Source organism: Cebus imitator, unplaced genomic scaffold (genome assembly GCF_001604975.1).
Source record: "Cebus imitator isolate Cc_AM_T3 unplaced genomic scaffold, Cebus_imitator-1.0 Scaffold25, whole genome shotgun sequence".
NCBI lineage: Eukaryota > Metazoa > Chordata > Mammalia > Primates > Cebidae > Cebus > Cebus imitator.
The window spans coordinates 165,922-183,312 of NW_016107340.1; the positions used below are offsets into that span (position 1 = coordinate 165,922).

At 40.8% G+C, this 17,391-nt stretch overlaps 2 protein-coding genes across 5 annotated transcripts in view; one reads left to right on the forward strand and one right to left on the reverse strand.

Moving 5' to 3' along the window:
• Positions 1 to 6,168, forward strand: part of RNF13 (ring finger protein 13) — a 148,817-nt gene extending 142,649 nt beyond the window's left edge. For 2 of the 3 annotated variants that reach the window (XM_017522820.2, XM_017522821.2), the window contains exons 9-10: positions 4,423 to 4,503; positions 4,777 to 6,168. In XM_017522820.2, coding sequence (XP_017378309.1) covers positions 4,423 to 4,503; positions 4,777 to 5,141 — 446 coding nt within the window. In that variant the 3' untranslated portion in view covers positions 5,142 to 6,168. The remainder of the gene's footprint in view (positions 1 to 4,422; positions 4,504 to 4,776) is intronic. The other variant, XM_037736421.1, reaches the window with a different exon arrangement.
• A 3,928-nt stretch (positions 6,169 to 10,096) lies between these two features.
• On the reverse strand, positions 10,097 to 16,294 carry PFN2 (profilin 2). Of its 2 annotated transcripts, none has more exons than XM_017522822.1 (3): positions 15,882 to 16,294; positions 13,558 to 13,750; positions 10,097 to 11,783 (listed from the first exon to the last, which is right to left on the reverse strand). In XM_017522822.1, the coding sequence occupies exons 1-3, from the start codon at positions 16,011 to 16,013 to the stop codon at positions 11,686 to 11,688; spliced, it is 423 nt and encodes a 140-aa protein (XP_017378311.1). In that variant the 5' UTR covers positions 16,014 to 16,294; the 3' UTR covers positions 10,097 to 11,685. The 2 variants fall into 2 exon arrangements, with proteins under 2 accessions (XP_017378311.1, XP_017378312.1); XM_017522823.1 differs by having other exon boundaries at positions 10,097 to 11,461; positions 15,882 to 16,272.
• Between the last annotated feature and the right edge of the window lie 1,097 nt (positions 16,295 to 17,391).

The following is a 17,391-nucleotide window of genomic DNA, read 5'->3' on the forward strand; positions in this document are numbered from 1 at the left end:
GTCAATTCGGGTATTGATACTTGTGTTGCTTCACGAAGTTCTCATGTCGTTTTTCAGCTCCATCAGTTCATCCTCTCTAAGCTGTTTATTCTTGTTAGCATTTCATCAAACCTTTTTTCAATGTTCTTAGTTTCTTTGCATTGGGTTAGAACCTGTCCTTTTAGCTCAGAGAAGTTTCTTATTACCCACCTTCTGAAGCCTGTTTCTGTCAATTCAGACTCATTCTCCATCCAGTCTTGCCCTCTTGCTGGTGAGGAGCTGTGATTCCTTTGAGGAGGAGAGGTGTTCTGATTTTGGTGTTTTCATCCTTTTACATTGGTTTCTTCCCATCTTTGTGCATTTATCTCCCAGTTGTCTTTGTAGTTGGTGACTTTCAGATGGGGTCTCTGAAAGTGGACGTCCTGTTGATGATGTTCTTTCTTTCTGCTTCTTAATTTCCTTTCTAATAGGCCCCTCTGCTGCAGGACTGCTGGAGGGCCACTCCAGACCCTGCTTGCCTGGGGATCACCTGCAGTGCCTGCAGAACAGTAAGGGTTGCTGGCAGTTTCTTCTTCTGCTATCTTTGTCCCAGAAGGATACCCACCAGATGTCAGCCTGACCTCTCCTTTATGAGGTGACTATTTGTATATACGGAGGTCAGGGAGCTGCTTGAGGAGACAGTCTGTCCTTTATAGGAGCTCAAGTGCTAAGCTGTGAGCTCCGTTGTTCCATTCAGAGCTGCTGGGCAGGTACGTTCACATCTGCTGCAGCAGAGCTCATAATCGCCTTTTTTTTCCCAGGTGCTCTCTCCCGGGAAGGCGGGGCTCTATTAATAAGTTTCTGTCATGCTGCTGCCTTTTTTCAGAGATGCCCTGCCTAGTGAGGAGGTAACCTGGTCTGCCAGCAGAGGCATTGCTGAGCTGCCATGGGCTCTGCCCAGCTGCTGTGTGAACTTCCTTGCAGTTTTGTTTATAGGGGTGTAGTCAGAACTGCCTCAGTAATGGCAGTCTGCCTCTAATGGTGGACTGCCTCAGTAGTGGCAGACACCCTTCTCCCACAGAGCTGGACTGTCCCAGGTCCACCTGTGCTTGCTGTGAAACTCTCAATCCAGAGAGTTTCAGATTGCTGGTCTTTGTCGGGGTGGGACTGACTGATCCAGATCACCTGGCTCCCTGTTTCAGTCCCCTTTTTTCTCAGTTGCACGGGCAACTCTGTCTCCCAGGCATTCCATCGCCAATTGAAAAGGCGCCCAGATTTGTGTGAGTTTTTGTGTGAAGACCCGCTGTGCTGGCTGAAACAGCTGCACTGGGGGCTTGTGGTGCTTTCCCGCCTGGGAATCTCCTGGCCTGGCTCTGTTTCGGTCCCCTTTTTATCAGTTGAACGGGTGGGTGACTCTGTCTCCCAAGCAATCCAGTCGCCAGTTGAAAAGGCACCCGTATTTGTGTGAGTTTTCATGTGGAGACCTGGTGTGCCGGCTGCAACAGCCACACTTGGGGCCCGTGGCGCTTTTCTGCCCAGGAATCTCCTGGCCTGGCTACCTGTTTCAGTACTCTTTTTTTCAGTTGAAAAGGCACTCGGCTTTGTGTGAGTTTTTGTGTGGAGACCCGCTGCACCAGCTGAAACAGCCACACTTGGGGCTTGTGGCGCTTTTCCACCCAGGAATCTCCTAGTTTGTGGGCAGTAAAAATTTGTCTGGAAATGCAGTAATCACTCACCCTCTTCATTTTCACTGGGAACTGCAATCCAGAGCTGTTCCTATTCAGCCATCTTGGATCTATTAAGCACTTGCTATAGCCCCTTTATCTTAGACTACCAGAGCCAGTACATGTTTAAAATCTTAAAAATCATAAAAATAGATAAATGCCTTAAACATCTATTTTAAGTTAAATGTAACTATAAATCCACTCAACAACTGATGTTGGACATTTCACGTATTTTAAAGTGGGGGAAACTGGATTCTGCTTTCATCCTTGCTTTTAACATTTGTCCAGTCTTTCAGTTTTCTTACCCACACCCAATTTAACCACTTTTTGGCTGGGGATGAGTTGAGGGGAGCAACTAGCTTTTTTAAAAAGTGTTTCTAATGCATTCAACCTAGCTTTCAAATAAAACTAGAAGTCTTTTACACTCACAGTTTATAAACTGCTGAATAAATTATATAATTACTCTAAGTAAAACAAACAGGCTCAGTGACCACTGCTCCTAGCCTTTTTTAAGCATGCAGTTGATCATCTGGTGAGACAAAAGCATATGTTTGGTTAGAGAATAGCCTTCTAGCCATAGCTTTCTACCATGTGATAAGCAAGTATGACTGTCAGCTAGTTTTACTAAGTAAAAATTGGTTAAGAGTTGTATGTATGGATGAAACACCATGTAAATTACTTGCATTATCTCTTAATCCTTACAACATCCCTAATACATAATTATGTTAATACTTGTGTTTTGCCTTTGAGAAAACTGAAATATAAAGGTAAGTGTTTTTACAAAAGGTTACATAGCTAATAAATAAAAGGACCAGGATGGGAACCCCAAACATTCTAATGTATGCTTTACCTTTTCATCACAAGTCCAAGTCCATAAAGGTTAATTTTCTACAGAGTACTGAGCTTCAGTTTGGTCCATGATCACAAACTGTACCTTGAAATCTTGACCTGTTATCTTCAAAGTAAGTGCTATGGCAAGAAAATATCAGAGATTAATATAAATCTACTGCTTGGAACAATTCAAAGGATAAGAAAGCTCAGTGACTCCAAAGCATCAAGTCCATACAGTTAAAGATAATCAGACAAATATTCCTGTATTAGTTTCCTATTACTGTGATAACAAATCACCACAAGCTTAGTGCCCTAAAACAACAAAAATATATTATCTGTAGCTCAGAAGTTTGTCACAGGTCTCATGGGGCCAAAACCAAGGTGTCAGCGGGACTGTGTTTCTTTCTGGAGGTTCCAGGGAAGAATCCATTTCCTTACCTTTTCTAGCTTCTGAAGGCCACTCACATTCCTTGACTTGTGACCCTTCCTGCCCCTACCTTCAAAGCCAGTAGTTGATCTCTCTTACCATTCATCTGTAACCACATCACCCGATGCTGAACTTTCTTCCCTCCTTCTTCCACTTTTCAAAACCCTTGTGATTACATTGGGCTCACATGGATAATACATGCTAATCACCTTACCTCAATAAAAACAGCCTTAAAGCCTTGGCAGTTTTGAGCCACAGTCACTTCCTGTTCAGCTACATTAACTGTTATGTTTTTAGAAGGTGTTTTCACAAGGTGATGTGACTCAAATTAAGTCTCACCAAATTCCACACACAAGGTTCTAACATATGCACACATGCATTTGTTACAGAATGTAATTTAGATATTACAGTAACCAAATTCAAGATGCTGGACAAAAATTAGTAATTTTCATTAAAGCTTTCTATTTCAGACTCCTCCCGAATGTGCTGTTTTAAATGACTAGAACATTAAAGGGATTGTTTCATAAGAACTACCAGTACATTTTTTATGTGTCACGTTCATCCTATCTAGATAATGGCTTTATTTCTGGTATGTCTTCCAAGGTTGTTACCCCTCCGTGTGGGATAGGTAATAAATTTAACTGTCTTTTGTTCCCTAAAAGTTTTGTTAAGTTTTTATCTAACATATTAATTCAATGGGAAAAAACTCACAAAAGTGCTTTCAAGCACTTACAGTGGTGTCTAAGCCGCTATTAACTGAAAAAGCTGCTGTATTTAAAAAACTACTAGTTCCTTTAAAAACTTAGAAAACATAGTGGAACTCCAAAAAGAGCTATGAATAAACCTCTATGATTATAAAAGTGATAAATTCCACAATAAGACAATTAAAAAGGCAACATTAATAGTACATATCCTTAAGTACCTATGTGTCTGGCCCTTTGCTCTTATCATCTCATTTCATCCTTACAACCCGCAAGGTAAGTTTATCTTTTTACTTACAAAGAACTGGATAACACTAAGCAACTTGCCACGCACCATAGAGCTTCGTAAATGTTGGAGATTTGAAGCCCAGTGTGACACATTTCAAATCTGTTTTTATTTGCTAAATATAGTTAAACATTTGAGTATATTCTTATGTTTCCATTTTTATTTAAAAAATGACCCAGAGAGTTTGAAATTTTTAATAGTGAAATTTTGTTCTCTGGCATAAAATATTTCAAAACTAGCATTTGGTCAGGTAAAAACACTGATATGATTCTTAGTAAAAATATTTTGCAAAGATAAACAAATTTGGCATCTATTTTTAATTATTTTAGATAAAATGTTAATTACTTAAATTGAAACTTCAGGTCTTAAGCAGATCCTTGAGTCTGCACAAAGGCATCATTCAAAGATAATAAGGCAATAACTCACTGAGGAAGACTAACTTGAGTTTGGAAGGTGAAAAAATACTTTTTATATATTTTCTGTTTTCTGTTACAGGAGATGAGTATGATGTATGTGCCATTTGTCTGGATGAGTATGAAGATGGAGACAAGCTCAGAATCCTTCCCTGTTCCCATGGTATGAGTAATTACATACTGCTTTGAATTTACATATAGCAATTTATATTTAGGTTCCATATTCCAGGGGAAGAGATAGAAAATAGTTGTTAGCACACCATAAGCCAGGCCCTGTACTAAGTAGTGGTCTCATTCAAGGATGGAGGTGTATTTATAAAAATTATAAACTTTCTTCTCCTTTCCCTACATGATACATACAGAATAAGGCAGGAGATTAAATATAAAATTCTCAACCACAGCATACTAACTAAAGATGTGTATTTTGCTTCAACAGCTTATCACTGCAAGTGTGTAGACCCTTGGCTAACTAAAACCAAAAAAACCTGTCCAGTGTGCAAGCAAAAAGTTGTTCCTTCTCAAGGTGATTCAGACTCTGACACAGATAGTAGTCAAGAAGAAAATGAAGTGACAGAACATACCCCTTTACTTAGACCTTTAGCTTCTGTCAGTGCCCAGTCCTTTGGGGCTTTGTCGGAATCCCGCTCACATCAGAACATGACAGAATCTTCAGACTATGAGGAAGATGACAATGAAGATACTGACAGTAGTGATGCAGAAAATGAAATTAATGAACATGATGTAGTAGTCCAGTTGCAGCCTAATGGTGAACGGGATTACAACATAGCAAATACTGTTTGACTTTCAGAAGATTGGTTCATTTCCCTTGAAAATGTTTAGGTATATACTGTAATTCGATTTTTTTTGCACCCTTCAAAGATTTCTGTAGAAATAACATTTTTTAGTATTCTATAATCAAATTACTGAAACAGGACTTTTGATCTGGTATTTATCATCTGTAAGAGTGTACTTCATTTACTAAATAGACTGGTGCTGTAACTCAAGCACCAACTCAGCTCTTCTTTCAGAATGCAAGTATAGCCAAAACATTAAAAAAAAAAAAAAATCCTCAATATAGCTTGCAATTAAGACGTAGATCACAGTATTTAAGTGTTTTGCGTTTTACACATGAGGTCAGTGCTACAGCCACCTAGCATGAACTAACCCAGCTTCCACCTCCATAAAGTTACCTAGAGTTGAGTTGGAGTATGTTCTGGCATTTACCCAACCTGCCATCATTAGCAAGAGGCAACAAGTTAATTCAGCGCCTTTCCTCCTATCAGCACAAAGAAACCCAAAGCTGTCTTTTCCCTTTCTGTTCCAAAGCAGTCTTATCCTGACAGGAGTAGTTTATACTAGTGCAGATTTCAACACTGGTTTTTTTAATATTTTAATTACTATAGTGTTATGTAGAGATTTCATTCAGCAGCTAAAGTAATGTCTCTGAACTTTACTTACTAAATTTCAGTATCCTTAAGGGTTTTGTGGTGTTATCAAAGCAAAAAGAAAATGCTGCATAAAAATACCAAACTTCAGCAACTGTTTAATACTCAGATCATATACCTCTTAATAAATAGCATCTTATGCTAATTAGCCCTGCTAAACTATGTACAGAGGAAACTGTTCAAGTATTGGATTTGAAAGTAAGTGACTTTTACGTTTAACAGAACTAATGATATATTGAAACAATGTATTATGAAAAGCTAAATTATACATCATTGTAACTATGTAGAAAATGTAGACTAATGTATAATCAAAATGCTAAGAATTTTTATATGGCCTTGTATGAGGGGAGTTTGAATGTTAATAAACATGTTTTCCACTTTAAGATCCAGTAAATGTTTGTTCAACAGTATTACTTACCATATTAGCCACACACACACATACACACATACATATCCTATAAAGGGATAATGACTGACTGAGATCAAAAAAGTCACATCACCTTAGAATTTTATACAAGGTAACTGATCACTCACCTGCAGTTAGGTAATCTCCCAAAAAGTTTACACTGCTGCCAAAATTATTCCAAAAATAAACTGTACATTTTGGTACCCTGTTGTAAATTATGGTGTATCGAGGGAAATTTTTACTAAGTTGCCTTTAAAAAATTTTCATAATCAGGAAAAAAAAAATACGTATTTTTACTTTGGAAAATAAATGGTTGAATTCAACATCAACTGATATCAGTATTATAACCAGCTCCCTAGTTTTATTGATATCAGTTGATGCTGAATTCAACCTTTTATTTTCCAAAGTAGAAATGATACCTCATCATTTCCACTGATAACGATACCTCATCATTTCTACTGATATGATACTGATACCTCATCCCTCTTCCCTTTTTTATAAAAAACATAACCACAGGCCTGAGAAACAGGACATCAAAGGTTAGTTACCATGGTAGTTAAGCAGAGTTTGGAATTTGAGGTAACTGTATGGCGCTAACCTTTTTAAACCTGGTTGGTCATTTGCAAAATTTTCATTTAACAAGTTAGGGTGTGAGGACAAAACATTGAGTTCAGTATCTGGCACATAAATGCACAGTAAGTAACAACCTTTAAAATATTGTCAAATAATAGAAACATCAAACCTAAAACAATATTTTAAAATAGGAAAGGGGAAAAAAAATCACAGTAATGGGTAACTACATATTAGATGTTGTATTCCCTCAGTCTTTATTCTGAAGTTTAGAACAAGGACCTGGTTCCTTTATGTTAGGAGTTTTTATGGAAAAAAATTTTTTTTTTGAAATTCTGAATTATTATTACTTTTAGTTGTTCCCAAAAGCACTGGCAACAAAAGCCAAAATATACAAATGGGATCTAATTGAACTCCAGAGCTTCTGTACAGCAAAAGAAACAATCATTAGAGTGAACTGGCAACCAACAGAATGGGAAAAAATTTTTGTAATCTACCCATCTGACAAAGGGCTAACATCCAGAATCTACAAAGAACTTAAACAGATTTACAAGAAAAAAACAAACCCATTCAAAAGTGGGCAAAGGACATTAACACTTTTCAAAATAAGACATTTATGCAGCCAACAAACATATGAAAAAATGCTCATCACTGGTCATTAGAGAAATGCAAATCAAAATCACATTGAGGTACCATCTCACCCCAGTTAGAATGGCAATCATTAAAAAATCTGGAGACAACAGATGCTGGAGAGGATGTGGAGAAATAGGAACACTTTTACACTGTTGGTAGGAGTGTAAATTCGTTCAACCATTGTGAAAGACAATGTGGTGATTCCTCAAGGACGTAGAAATAGAAATTCCATTTGACCCAGCAATCCCATTACTGGGTATATACCCAAAGGATTAGAAATCATTCTGTTACAAAGACATATGCACACGTATGTTCACTGCAGCACTGTTTACAATAGCAAAGACCTGGAACCAAACCAAATGCCCACTGATGATAGACTGGACAAGGAAAACGTGGCACATATACACCATGGAATACTATGCAGCCATAAGAAACGATGAGTTCATGTCCTTTGTAGGGACATGGATGAATCTGGAAACCATCATTCTCAGCAAACTGACACAGAACAGAAGATCAAACACTGCATGTTCTCAGTCATAGGTGGGTGAACAGTGAGAACACATGAACACAGGGAGGGAAGCATCACACACTGGGGTCTGTTGCGGGGAAAAAGGGGAGGGACAGTGGGGGATAGGGAGGTTGGGGAGGGATAACATGGGGAGAAATGCCAGATACAGGTGATGGGGGGATGGAGGCAGCAAACCACATTGTCATATATGTACTTATGCAACAATCCTGCATGTTCTGCACATGTACCCCAGAACCTAAAGTGCAATAAAAAATATATATATATATATAAAAAAAAGAAAATCTATGAAGTGTCTCGTTTAGCAGCACTGGCTAGGACTGTTGCTAGTTCTCTTAATGTTCACCTGAAATGTTCTGTAATTTCATGGTACAGCATTTAGAATAGGAGAGTATGTACAATTAAAATCCAATTTCTATTTAAAAAACAAATTTAAAATTTTCTTGATTACAAAAGTAACATTAAAACAGTGTAAGTCAAAATACAGTCACATGGAAACGTTCACTCCAAATATACTGCCTTCAGAAATACATATGTAAAAAAATGCATATTAATACTGTATGTGAAGTATCATCTGACATGTTTATATCATATTAACATTCATTGGTAAGCATTCTCATGTCATTCTTCAATGACTATTTTGTCCTATGGACATAAAATCATTTATTCAAAGCATACCCCTTAAAAAGCTAAATCTTGTAGATGTTTTCCAAGTCTGATAAAGTAATGCTGTGTGATGGACATTCTGGTATACAAATTTGTGTAGCTTCATCTCCACATGCTAAATTCCTAGAACTAAGTACAAAACAAAGCACACATGTATATATTTCCATATTTTTCCAATGAAATTGTGGGTAGAGGGTCAATGAATAGTTTCATTACATACTATTTTAATGATAGTCACCCTTTACCACCTTCCACTCCACTACCTCCTCTCTGAACACATACTGCCCCCACACCTACTTACAGATCAATTCATTAAGAGTTTCAGAATTTTGGCCACTGGTTTCTATAATTAGTTTTCCTAAAAGTTCTTTACAAGTGAGAATGTGTATTACTGTAAAATCTCAAATCATCGCAACTCAACCACCAAATTTTCATTTACCCAATCTTTTGGCCTAACAGGTCAAGAAACTGATACCAGGTTTTGATTACAGTTTTGCAATTTCTAGGTTATGTCCAACTACCAAAAAAGCCCCAAATTCTTTATCTTCCATACTTTGACATCCTTATATGTACAACCATATTCACAACCAATGCCCAACTAGTCAAAGAAAAAAATTTTCATTATACATAGTATATTTTAAGACAGAGATTAATTCCTATTCCTTACCCATTGTTTCTCAAAAGGCAGTATATATACCACTAAAAATGAATCAGAATGACCTAGTCAGTGATTGTTTCTGAAAAGGGATTTCCTGGGCTTATGGAATCTCCATCTCTAGGGTGGAAACCCAAAGTCCATAATCTGCATTATAACCAGCTCCACAGTTTTACTGAGACCTACTAACTTTTGAGCATCCCTGGCTCTTCTAAGCGTCTGTTTGGCAGTTGCTGGTTAATAATGATTTATCTAAATAGCCATAAATGTACATATTTACTAAACTTCAATACATATCAGGGATTTTATGGGCTCTGAGATTAAACCTATAACATAGCCATGGTCAACATGTCACTACAAAGCCAAAAAATGCAAAAGCCCCCCAATTATCTTACATGGTGCCTAAGGAATGTCTTCTGCTCTTATGTGGGAGGGCCCCAGCTGGCTGACTTCAGTCTGCCAACACAGCCTCCAAATCTAGTCATATGACATTTCAACACAGAAAAATCCAAAACAGTGCAGAAACCCTTCTTGGTACTCCCTTTACTGTTTATTAGATTTCACATCTAGAAACCAGCAAGAAGAGGAAAATACTTATTTTTCTAGCAAATAAGTTTCTCATATATGTCTGAAGATGAGCCTAAAATAACTAAAAGTTACATGTAACATCAAAAAGAAATTCTGAGGCACTTATTTTATCTGTAATATTACTTGAAATGAAGTAAGCCATCAGCTGAATGCTGTTAAAAGTTTTACGCCTGCAGCAGATTTGGGCCTATTCTGTGTATTCCCACTGTGTCAAAAATCAACTTTTAACATAAGCCAAAAATGTATATAAACAACAGGAGTCTAGAGTATTTGGTTGGAATAAATTTATTTCATCTGTCTGTAAACAAGGTGTTTAATAGTTATGGCATTTTTTTAAATGCATATTAAATCAGATGAGTTAGACTGTATCCCAGATGTAACAAAGTGCAGGGAAAGAAATGGACAAATCAGCAACAAGATTTGTTTTTAAATCTGTACATTATCCACAAGGCCCAAACAATAGAAGCAAATACTAGAATGTCCCTAAAGTAGTGCCATTCGAAAGAAACCCTTAGTAGGTCAGTTAAAATCCATCTCACAATAGCAACAGTTCATTTTAACAATAGTATGGCACAGAATACATATGAAAAAGAATCATCACAAGACAGCCAAGTCCACAATAATGCAACTTCATATAAAAACTCAAGCTGCAAATAAAAATTGGTCCTATGAAGAACAAACTGGACACACTCCAGATGGTTATGTTGGGATACCTAATGTCCATAATGGCAGCCTTTTACAATTTTACTAAAGAGTAGAGCTGGTGTGCAAAGAAAAAGACAGGAACAAAAGTCTGAGCTATTGCAATGATGGAATGTCCCTGGGGAGTCAATCAGTATTGTTACTGTAAAGTCATGGGAGGAAGTGCTTTTTGCTCTTGTTTTGCCATTGCACTCTTCGTATGTCCTGTCAACACATGAATAAAGGTCTACTCAAGTGCAACAACAATACTAAAAGCAACTACTGCAGCTCTCAATAGCTCATCAACAAAAGGGATATTAATTGGTTAAAAAAAAAACAGGCACTGCATAAAAAAAGATGGAAGCAAACCAAATGCCTATGGGCAAAGGGCGGGGGGGGGGGACGGGAAAAAGAGAAGAGTCAAGGAAAGATGCATGCACTTTTTCCTCCCAACCATGCGCTACAAAAGGAAGACTAAATGAGCCAAGTAAATGCTCAAAGTGCTGAAAAGACACTGATCAGAGATTGTACAACCGGCACCTTGCTTAATATTAACTTATTTTAGTAATCAATATCCCATTAATTGCTAAGACAAAGTGATGCCCAACTTGGCATGCCCCCTCCCCCCAATTTCAAGGTATCATGCAAATCATTATTGTGCTGCAATTATGTTGCCAGATAAAGGTTGGTTACATACAGTGGTTAACATACAAATGATCCATTGGGCAAACAGGAATCATGACATTAGAAAATAGGTAAAGAAAAATTAGCTACCGTCTATAGTTTGGTAGCATTGTGACCATAATTGGGGTTGTTGATGAAGACAGTTGCTAGGCAGATGGGGAGAGGCTGCTTACACATCAGACCTCCTCAGGTATAAAGCGAGTTCATATGCTTTCTTGTTAAGTGTGCCTCCGTGGACACCTTCCTTTCCCATGACTATAACCAATGCTGGAGTACACAAGGAAACAAAACAAAAGTGAACACAATTATTTAAGGGGGGGAGGGCAGAAAGAAAGACACCTTTCCCCACCAACAGAGGGATACAAAGGAGACACAGGTTCATACCCCATCACCCTGCATTGCTAATAAAATTTCCAGAATTAAGACTTAAGCTTACAGCTAGGAAAGTTTAAGAGCAATTTTCCCCTAATACTTAACAGTCTGCCTAGCAGCTAGAACCCAGAGTCTCTCAAGTATTTTGCCATTGAGTATGCCTTCTTATTCAATCCGCCTCCATGGACCCCTTCTTTTCCCATTACAAAGACCAAGACTGAAAGAGAAAGAAGAAAAGTGTTTCAAAAGAAGTGTTAATCAAGAAAGTCACATAAGTTTTAGCAGACAGAACCCTGATTAATAAGTTAACATTAAGTTAGTTTTCCATGAACTGCCAATCACTGAAGTCAATTAGGTCTCCAAAAAGAACTCTCAAACTAGTAATATCTTAAACAGAAAATAATAAACTTGACTGCATTGTGGAAGCCCCCATCAATGCAAGCAAAAGTTCTACACAACTATCTTTACACTAGCTAGAGGAAAAAAAAAAGTGATCATTTGTCTTCTATTTTAGGGCAAAAATATTCTAGCTGATATGACAAGTACACGTCATTACTTGCCCCAAAACTATAAACTTAAGAAACTTGGTGAGTTATTTACTTACAAACTCCCCAAATTTTAACATACTTGATAAGTATAAACTATTAAGTTTTACCAGTGAGGCTAAATGCGTCTGTTATTTCCAAAGGAAAATGAAGATCCAATTTTAAGTAGCATATCCAGTATCATTCAGAAAAGGCCAAATTAAATGTATTTAAGGTCTGTGCTTACTGATAACTTTACCATACTAGCCTTTTTTTAAATTGCGTCTAAAAAAATAGGTTTACGATTTCTAATTGCTCTTCTATGATGCAATTCAAAGGTCTATAACCCAAAATACATGTATATGTCAAATTTTATATTCACTACCACTAGATGTCAGTAGTGCTGTATGGTATAAAATATTCTGGTTTCTTGTGTTGGACGCTTCTTTTTAGCATATTTATCTTTGAGTGCAGCTAAGGTTTAAAGAGATTTGTCACTATTTCAAAGTCATCTAATTTTCTTATAGATAAATATTTATAAACATCAACTCACACCAGAATAAGATTAACTTTTAGGATAATCACAGGGAGCTGGTAGAGCCAGAGCATTAAATTATAACTCAGTGCAGCTTTAAGTCCCCTCATATGGTAGAGCTGTTATTAAAATTAGATTTGCCAAGTCAGCTATAGGAGGCTACAGAAGCACTCTCTATTTACAAAATACTCATATGCGTTAACACATTTAAATGTATTTGTAAATCAATTAGATGTCATAACAAACCTCAATTTCAGAAGTTTATTTTGAAAAAGTAGGGATACTTCTTTAGTGCAATTAAGAGTTTCTATAATGTTGACAACAATCTGGAGACACCTGAATTTTTGGACCAAGTACACAAACTAAATGTAATTTCCTACTTTTCAAATCTAAGTCCCAGACACACAATCTTTGAAAATATTTCAGTGAATGGACAACTTACTCCAAAATTCTCATCTAATTATTTATCTCTTCCCCGGCAAAGTTCCTAACTGAAAAATGAACTGATGTTAATTGTTCCTTCTTTATGCTTAGTGAAATGGTTAGAATACAAGCAAGAAAAAAAAGGAGAGAGATCCAAAAGTCAAACGCACTGAAACGGACTAAAATAACCAAGTGATTCGAACAATTTAACAATCTGAAACACCACAGATTATCATTTGACATGTCAAGCAGTTTAAGAGACTTTTAAGTTTAATAAAAATCAAAGTGAGTTGATATGAATATTCTTAGAACAAAATCAGGATCTAAGAGGTCAGGTTGTAGGTGCTTAGAGTAGGTAAAACTAAAGCAGTGCTTCACAGTGCTGAGCAGTTCACAAAAACCACCTTAATAGCCATTATGGACTAACTTTTAACCAAAATGTTAAAAGAAAGTGCTTAATAAGTTGTAATGTGGCATGCAACTTTTAACCAAAAGAATACCTTACTTACCTCTACCAGCTCTGCCGACAGCAACATTGTATGTTGGCTCCCCACCTTGACTCTTTGTCCGGATGTCCATTGTGCAGTCACCATCGACGTATAGACTATCTCTGATCACTGAGCATTTCTTCGCGCCAAGAGTCAAACCGTTGGTAAAGAAACCTTCCCGGTCTTTTCCTACAATCATATCTATTTCTATTGGCTGCCCCCCACCAAAAAGAAAAAAGAAATGGAAGTTGTAGTTAATTCCTTTCAGGGCTTGATGTTAACAGGAGCTTATACTACCACCGCGAGACAGCCACAGTTTCACTAATGTAAAACCAAGATTCAGTCTTTTCTAAAGAATTACTTAATCCGATATGATTACATGTTTTACATCATTTGATTTGACTTCAGTTATCGGTGTCAGCTCTTAACCAAGACCAGTCTATACAAAGAAACTCTAAATAGTTGACGCTAGACAAAGTGCAAACTTGAGTTATTTATAAACTGTATTAAGTCAACTGAAAGTGTTCACGTAACCGTAAAAATTCAGCCATCAACTCTTTGTGAACAGAGATGGTCTATCATAGTCACATTACAGTCAATCATGTTTCATCAAATTTAAAGTTGCCTCAAAGTCTCCCGAAATAAAGCCTGTTCTTTGATTGTTCACTTCTCTGCTTGGAATAGCTAGAAATATCCCTGATGATATTATGGACGTCAATCCCTAGACATCAGTGCTTTTCCAATTCATATTTCCCTCCTATTTTTCTAGTCACGACTCCTGTTTCTTTCCAACTTCCCTTCCCCTCCCATTTCAGTAATCAGTTTTCTTTCTGGGGAAATGCAAAGTGGATTCCACCTACAGCAGTAGGCAACAGTAAAACAGAGAAAATGGAGGGAGATTGGGAAAGAAACTGAGGTAGCCACCAGAACCGGAAAGGAGAAAACGTGCATTCTAACATTCCATGAATAAGAAGGAAGGCGTCGCCCCCATCAGAACTGCAGAGTCATAGCAGGCCCCAGCCATTTCCAAGCACACTCCCGCAATCTTCCTAGTCAGACAGCGGGAACTCACACACAAAGACAAGAGGACCGCAGGAAAAAAGTTGATGACCAGATGCCAATTCCCTACAAGAATTGTAGTCCACTGCGGGTATACGAGACCTCAAAGTACTATTATCAAGTAATGAGTTCTAAAGTTAGACTTTAAACCATGTTAAGTGGTAAAAGAATAACTAGCACCCGTAACAGGGGACCTGAATGTTGGGGTTTAAGGGGAAGGGAGCTTGGTGCTCCCTTAAGTAATTAAGGAAAGGGTCTCATATTTAATACAATTATCACAATTTTAGAAAAAGCCTTGGGCAGAAATAGGCAAAACAATAAGCTGGAGGCTTAGTGGCAAATATTCCCCAAACATATTGCAACCACATCAAAACCATCAAGTCTCAAGAAAATCAGGCAATGTGAAGCATAAATCTGCATTAGTTCCTTTACTACCACCACTAAAGAGGGAGGGACTTGGAGAAGTGAAGTGTCCTTCAGGTCTCCGCAATTACTGAAAGCCCCCGAAAAGCACCCCTCTTTTGAGCTATGTTGCGTAACTGGGGATAACCGTATATCGATGAATCTCCATATGAGAAGAAGAGAAATCAATGGCAGTTCGCCATCTTGGAGAATTAAAAAAAAAAAAAAAAAAAAAAACAACCTATAGAGCTAGAGCTGAAGTCGAGATTCACGAATCCACCTACGCGGTAGGCGTACATCTCTCGCAAGCCCCAGAGGCCTGGACACCGGCAAACCTACGCAAAGTCGCTTCGAGAATCCCGGGGGCCGGACCCGGGCCGCCGCCTCCCACAGCCGTAGGAGCGGGCGGCGCGCTGTCCGCGGAGCAAGAGGCGGCCAGGGATCCTAGGGACCTCCACCCGGGGCCCGCGCTCCTCAGCTCGGATCCCCGACCCTCGCTTCTACCTCAGGACGTGCATAGTAAACCTCATGGCTTCAACAGAACCTTAGGGGAACCGCACTAGGCGGAAAAAAGGAACCCCTACCCTAGCCCTGGCCGGTGCGCGCCCCCTCCCCCAACCCGGCACCTGAACTGACGCTGAGAACGCCGGGGGCGCCCGGCCAGGGCCGACGAGGAGTCCGGCCGCCGCCCCCAGCCTGTCAGCGCAGACCCAGGCGAGGGGGCGTCCCCGGGCCTCGGCCTCCCCGCCTGCCCGGCAGCCGCATCCTCAGCGCCTGCTGCCTCGCACACCTGCGGGGTCGACCCTCCATGTTGCGGCGCACCCGCAGCCGGCCAACCCCGCTCCGGTGCGGACACCAGGGTCCCGGCCGCCACTGGTCCTCACCGTAATGCTCTGAAAGACGCCCCCGGCCGTGGCTGCCCAGACGTATTTGGCGTCGCAGTAGCCGACAATGGCGGCCTCCTGGCAGCAGCCATCGCACATCAGGTTATCCACGTAGCTCTGCCAACCGGCCATCTTCGAGTCCTTCGCACTGCAGCGGGGACGGCGAGGAGCAGCAGGCGCGGCGGCGGCGGCGGCGGCGGCGGCGGTAGCGGGCGGCGGCGGCAGCACGGGGGGAGGCGGGGCGGGGGCGGGGAGGAGGCGGCTCTGCGCAGGCACCGACCGCCCCCCTCCCCAAGGAGCTGAGGAGGGAGGACGCGGGTACAGCGGTGAGGGGCGAGCCTCAGAGCGCGCCCGGCCGCCCGGCCGCCCACAGCCGCGGGGCTGACTACCCAGCGGCGGGAGGCTGCAAAGCTGCTGTGTTCGCGGCGGCGGCGGCGGCGGCGGCGGCGGCGGCTGTTCCTAACCGCAGCGCCCTGCGTTCTCGGCGGACACGGCGAGGCGTGCGCGCGCGCGTGCGTGCGATCCTTCCGCGGCGCCCGGGCACGGAGGGTCCCGGGAAGGGCGGGGGGAGACTGAGGCGGGGGCGCGGAGGGATACCGCCCCGGGACAATCACGGCCGCCACGTGCGGGAGGCGCCGGCCGGGCGCGGTGCCGTTGCAGGGGATGGCTGAGCCTCAGACCTCGAGTTCGCGGAGTGGGTGGCTCCCTCGTCGCTCTCAGCACCCTGGGAACAGCGGTGGCAGAGACGACTTGAAGCCCCGCGGCCGGGCTGTGATGCGCTTTTCTCTTGTATCCGCTGCCCGGGATGCGGAATCTTGAGGTGTCGGATTGCAGAGTTGCCCTGGTGACGGGATGCGGAGCGTTTCCTTTTCTTCGTGGTGGGGGCGGCTGGTGGCAGGGTCGCCCACGATAATCTCCATGTCCCTAAGGGCACCCTCTTTCCTGGACCCCTTTTGCGCCTCGGCCATACAGGCTGCCCCGCAGGCGCACTCCAGAAACCTGAAATCAGAGCTGGCGTCCTTGGCGCTCAGGAACCTTGCTGAGCTTCGCGGATCTTTCATTGTTGCCTCATTTAGGTACCAGGGGCCTCACATTCTGTGGATTGTTTGCCTGGAAGAGCCGCCTTAAAGTTGCTAATCACGTGTGTGGTTAAATGGCTCGTAAATTCCGAACAAAACAAGCAGCAACCTGTGTTAACTGTTTCTTGGTAACTGGGAAAGTTACTGGTGGCTGGAAGTATACGCAGAAAATGCAACGATTAAAAACTAGGGAAGAGTTCACTGAATGAACATCATAACATTTCTGCTCTGCAGGGTAAAATAATTTCGGGACCCAGATCTGGGAAATATTTGTATTAACAAAGGTAAAAGGTGGGTAGAGTGCCTGAGAAGCTATTCGTATCATCTTTGGTAGCCTGTGGACACTAGGACTAGACGTGGAATTAGGAGTTCCCCAACGACTTCAATTTTAGGTTAAAAGAAACCAACTGCCACTTAAGAAAAAGAAAGCA

Excerpts from the sequence above, each read along its gene's own strand:
- PFN2 (XM_017522822.1), bottom strand. The coding sequence starts at position 16,013 with ATGGCCGGTTGGCAGAGCTACGTGGATAACCTGATGTGCGATGGCTGC. Across the intron at positions 13,751-15,881 it reads GCGTCTTTCAGAGCATTACG|CCAATAGAAATAGATATGAT; the intron begins GTGAGGACCAGT and ends GGTGGGGGGCAG. Across the intron at positions 11,784-13,557 it reads TGTCGGCAGAGCTGGTAGAG|TCTTGGTCTTTGTAATGGGA; the intron begins GTAAGTAAGGTA and ends TTTCTCTTTCAG.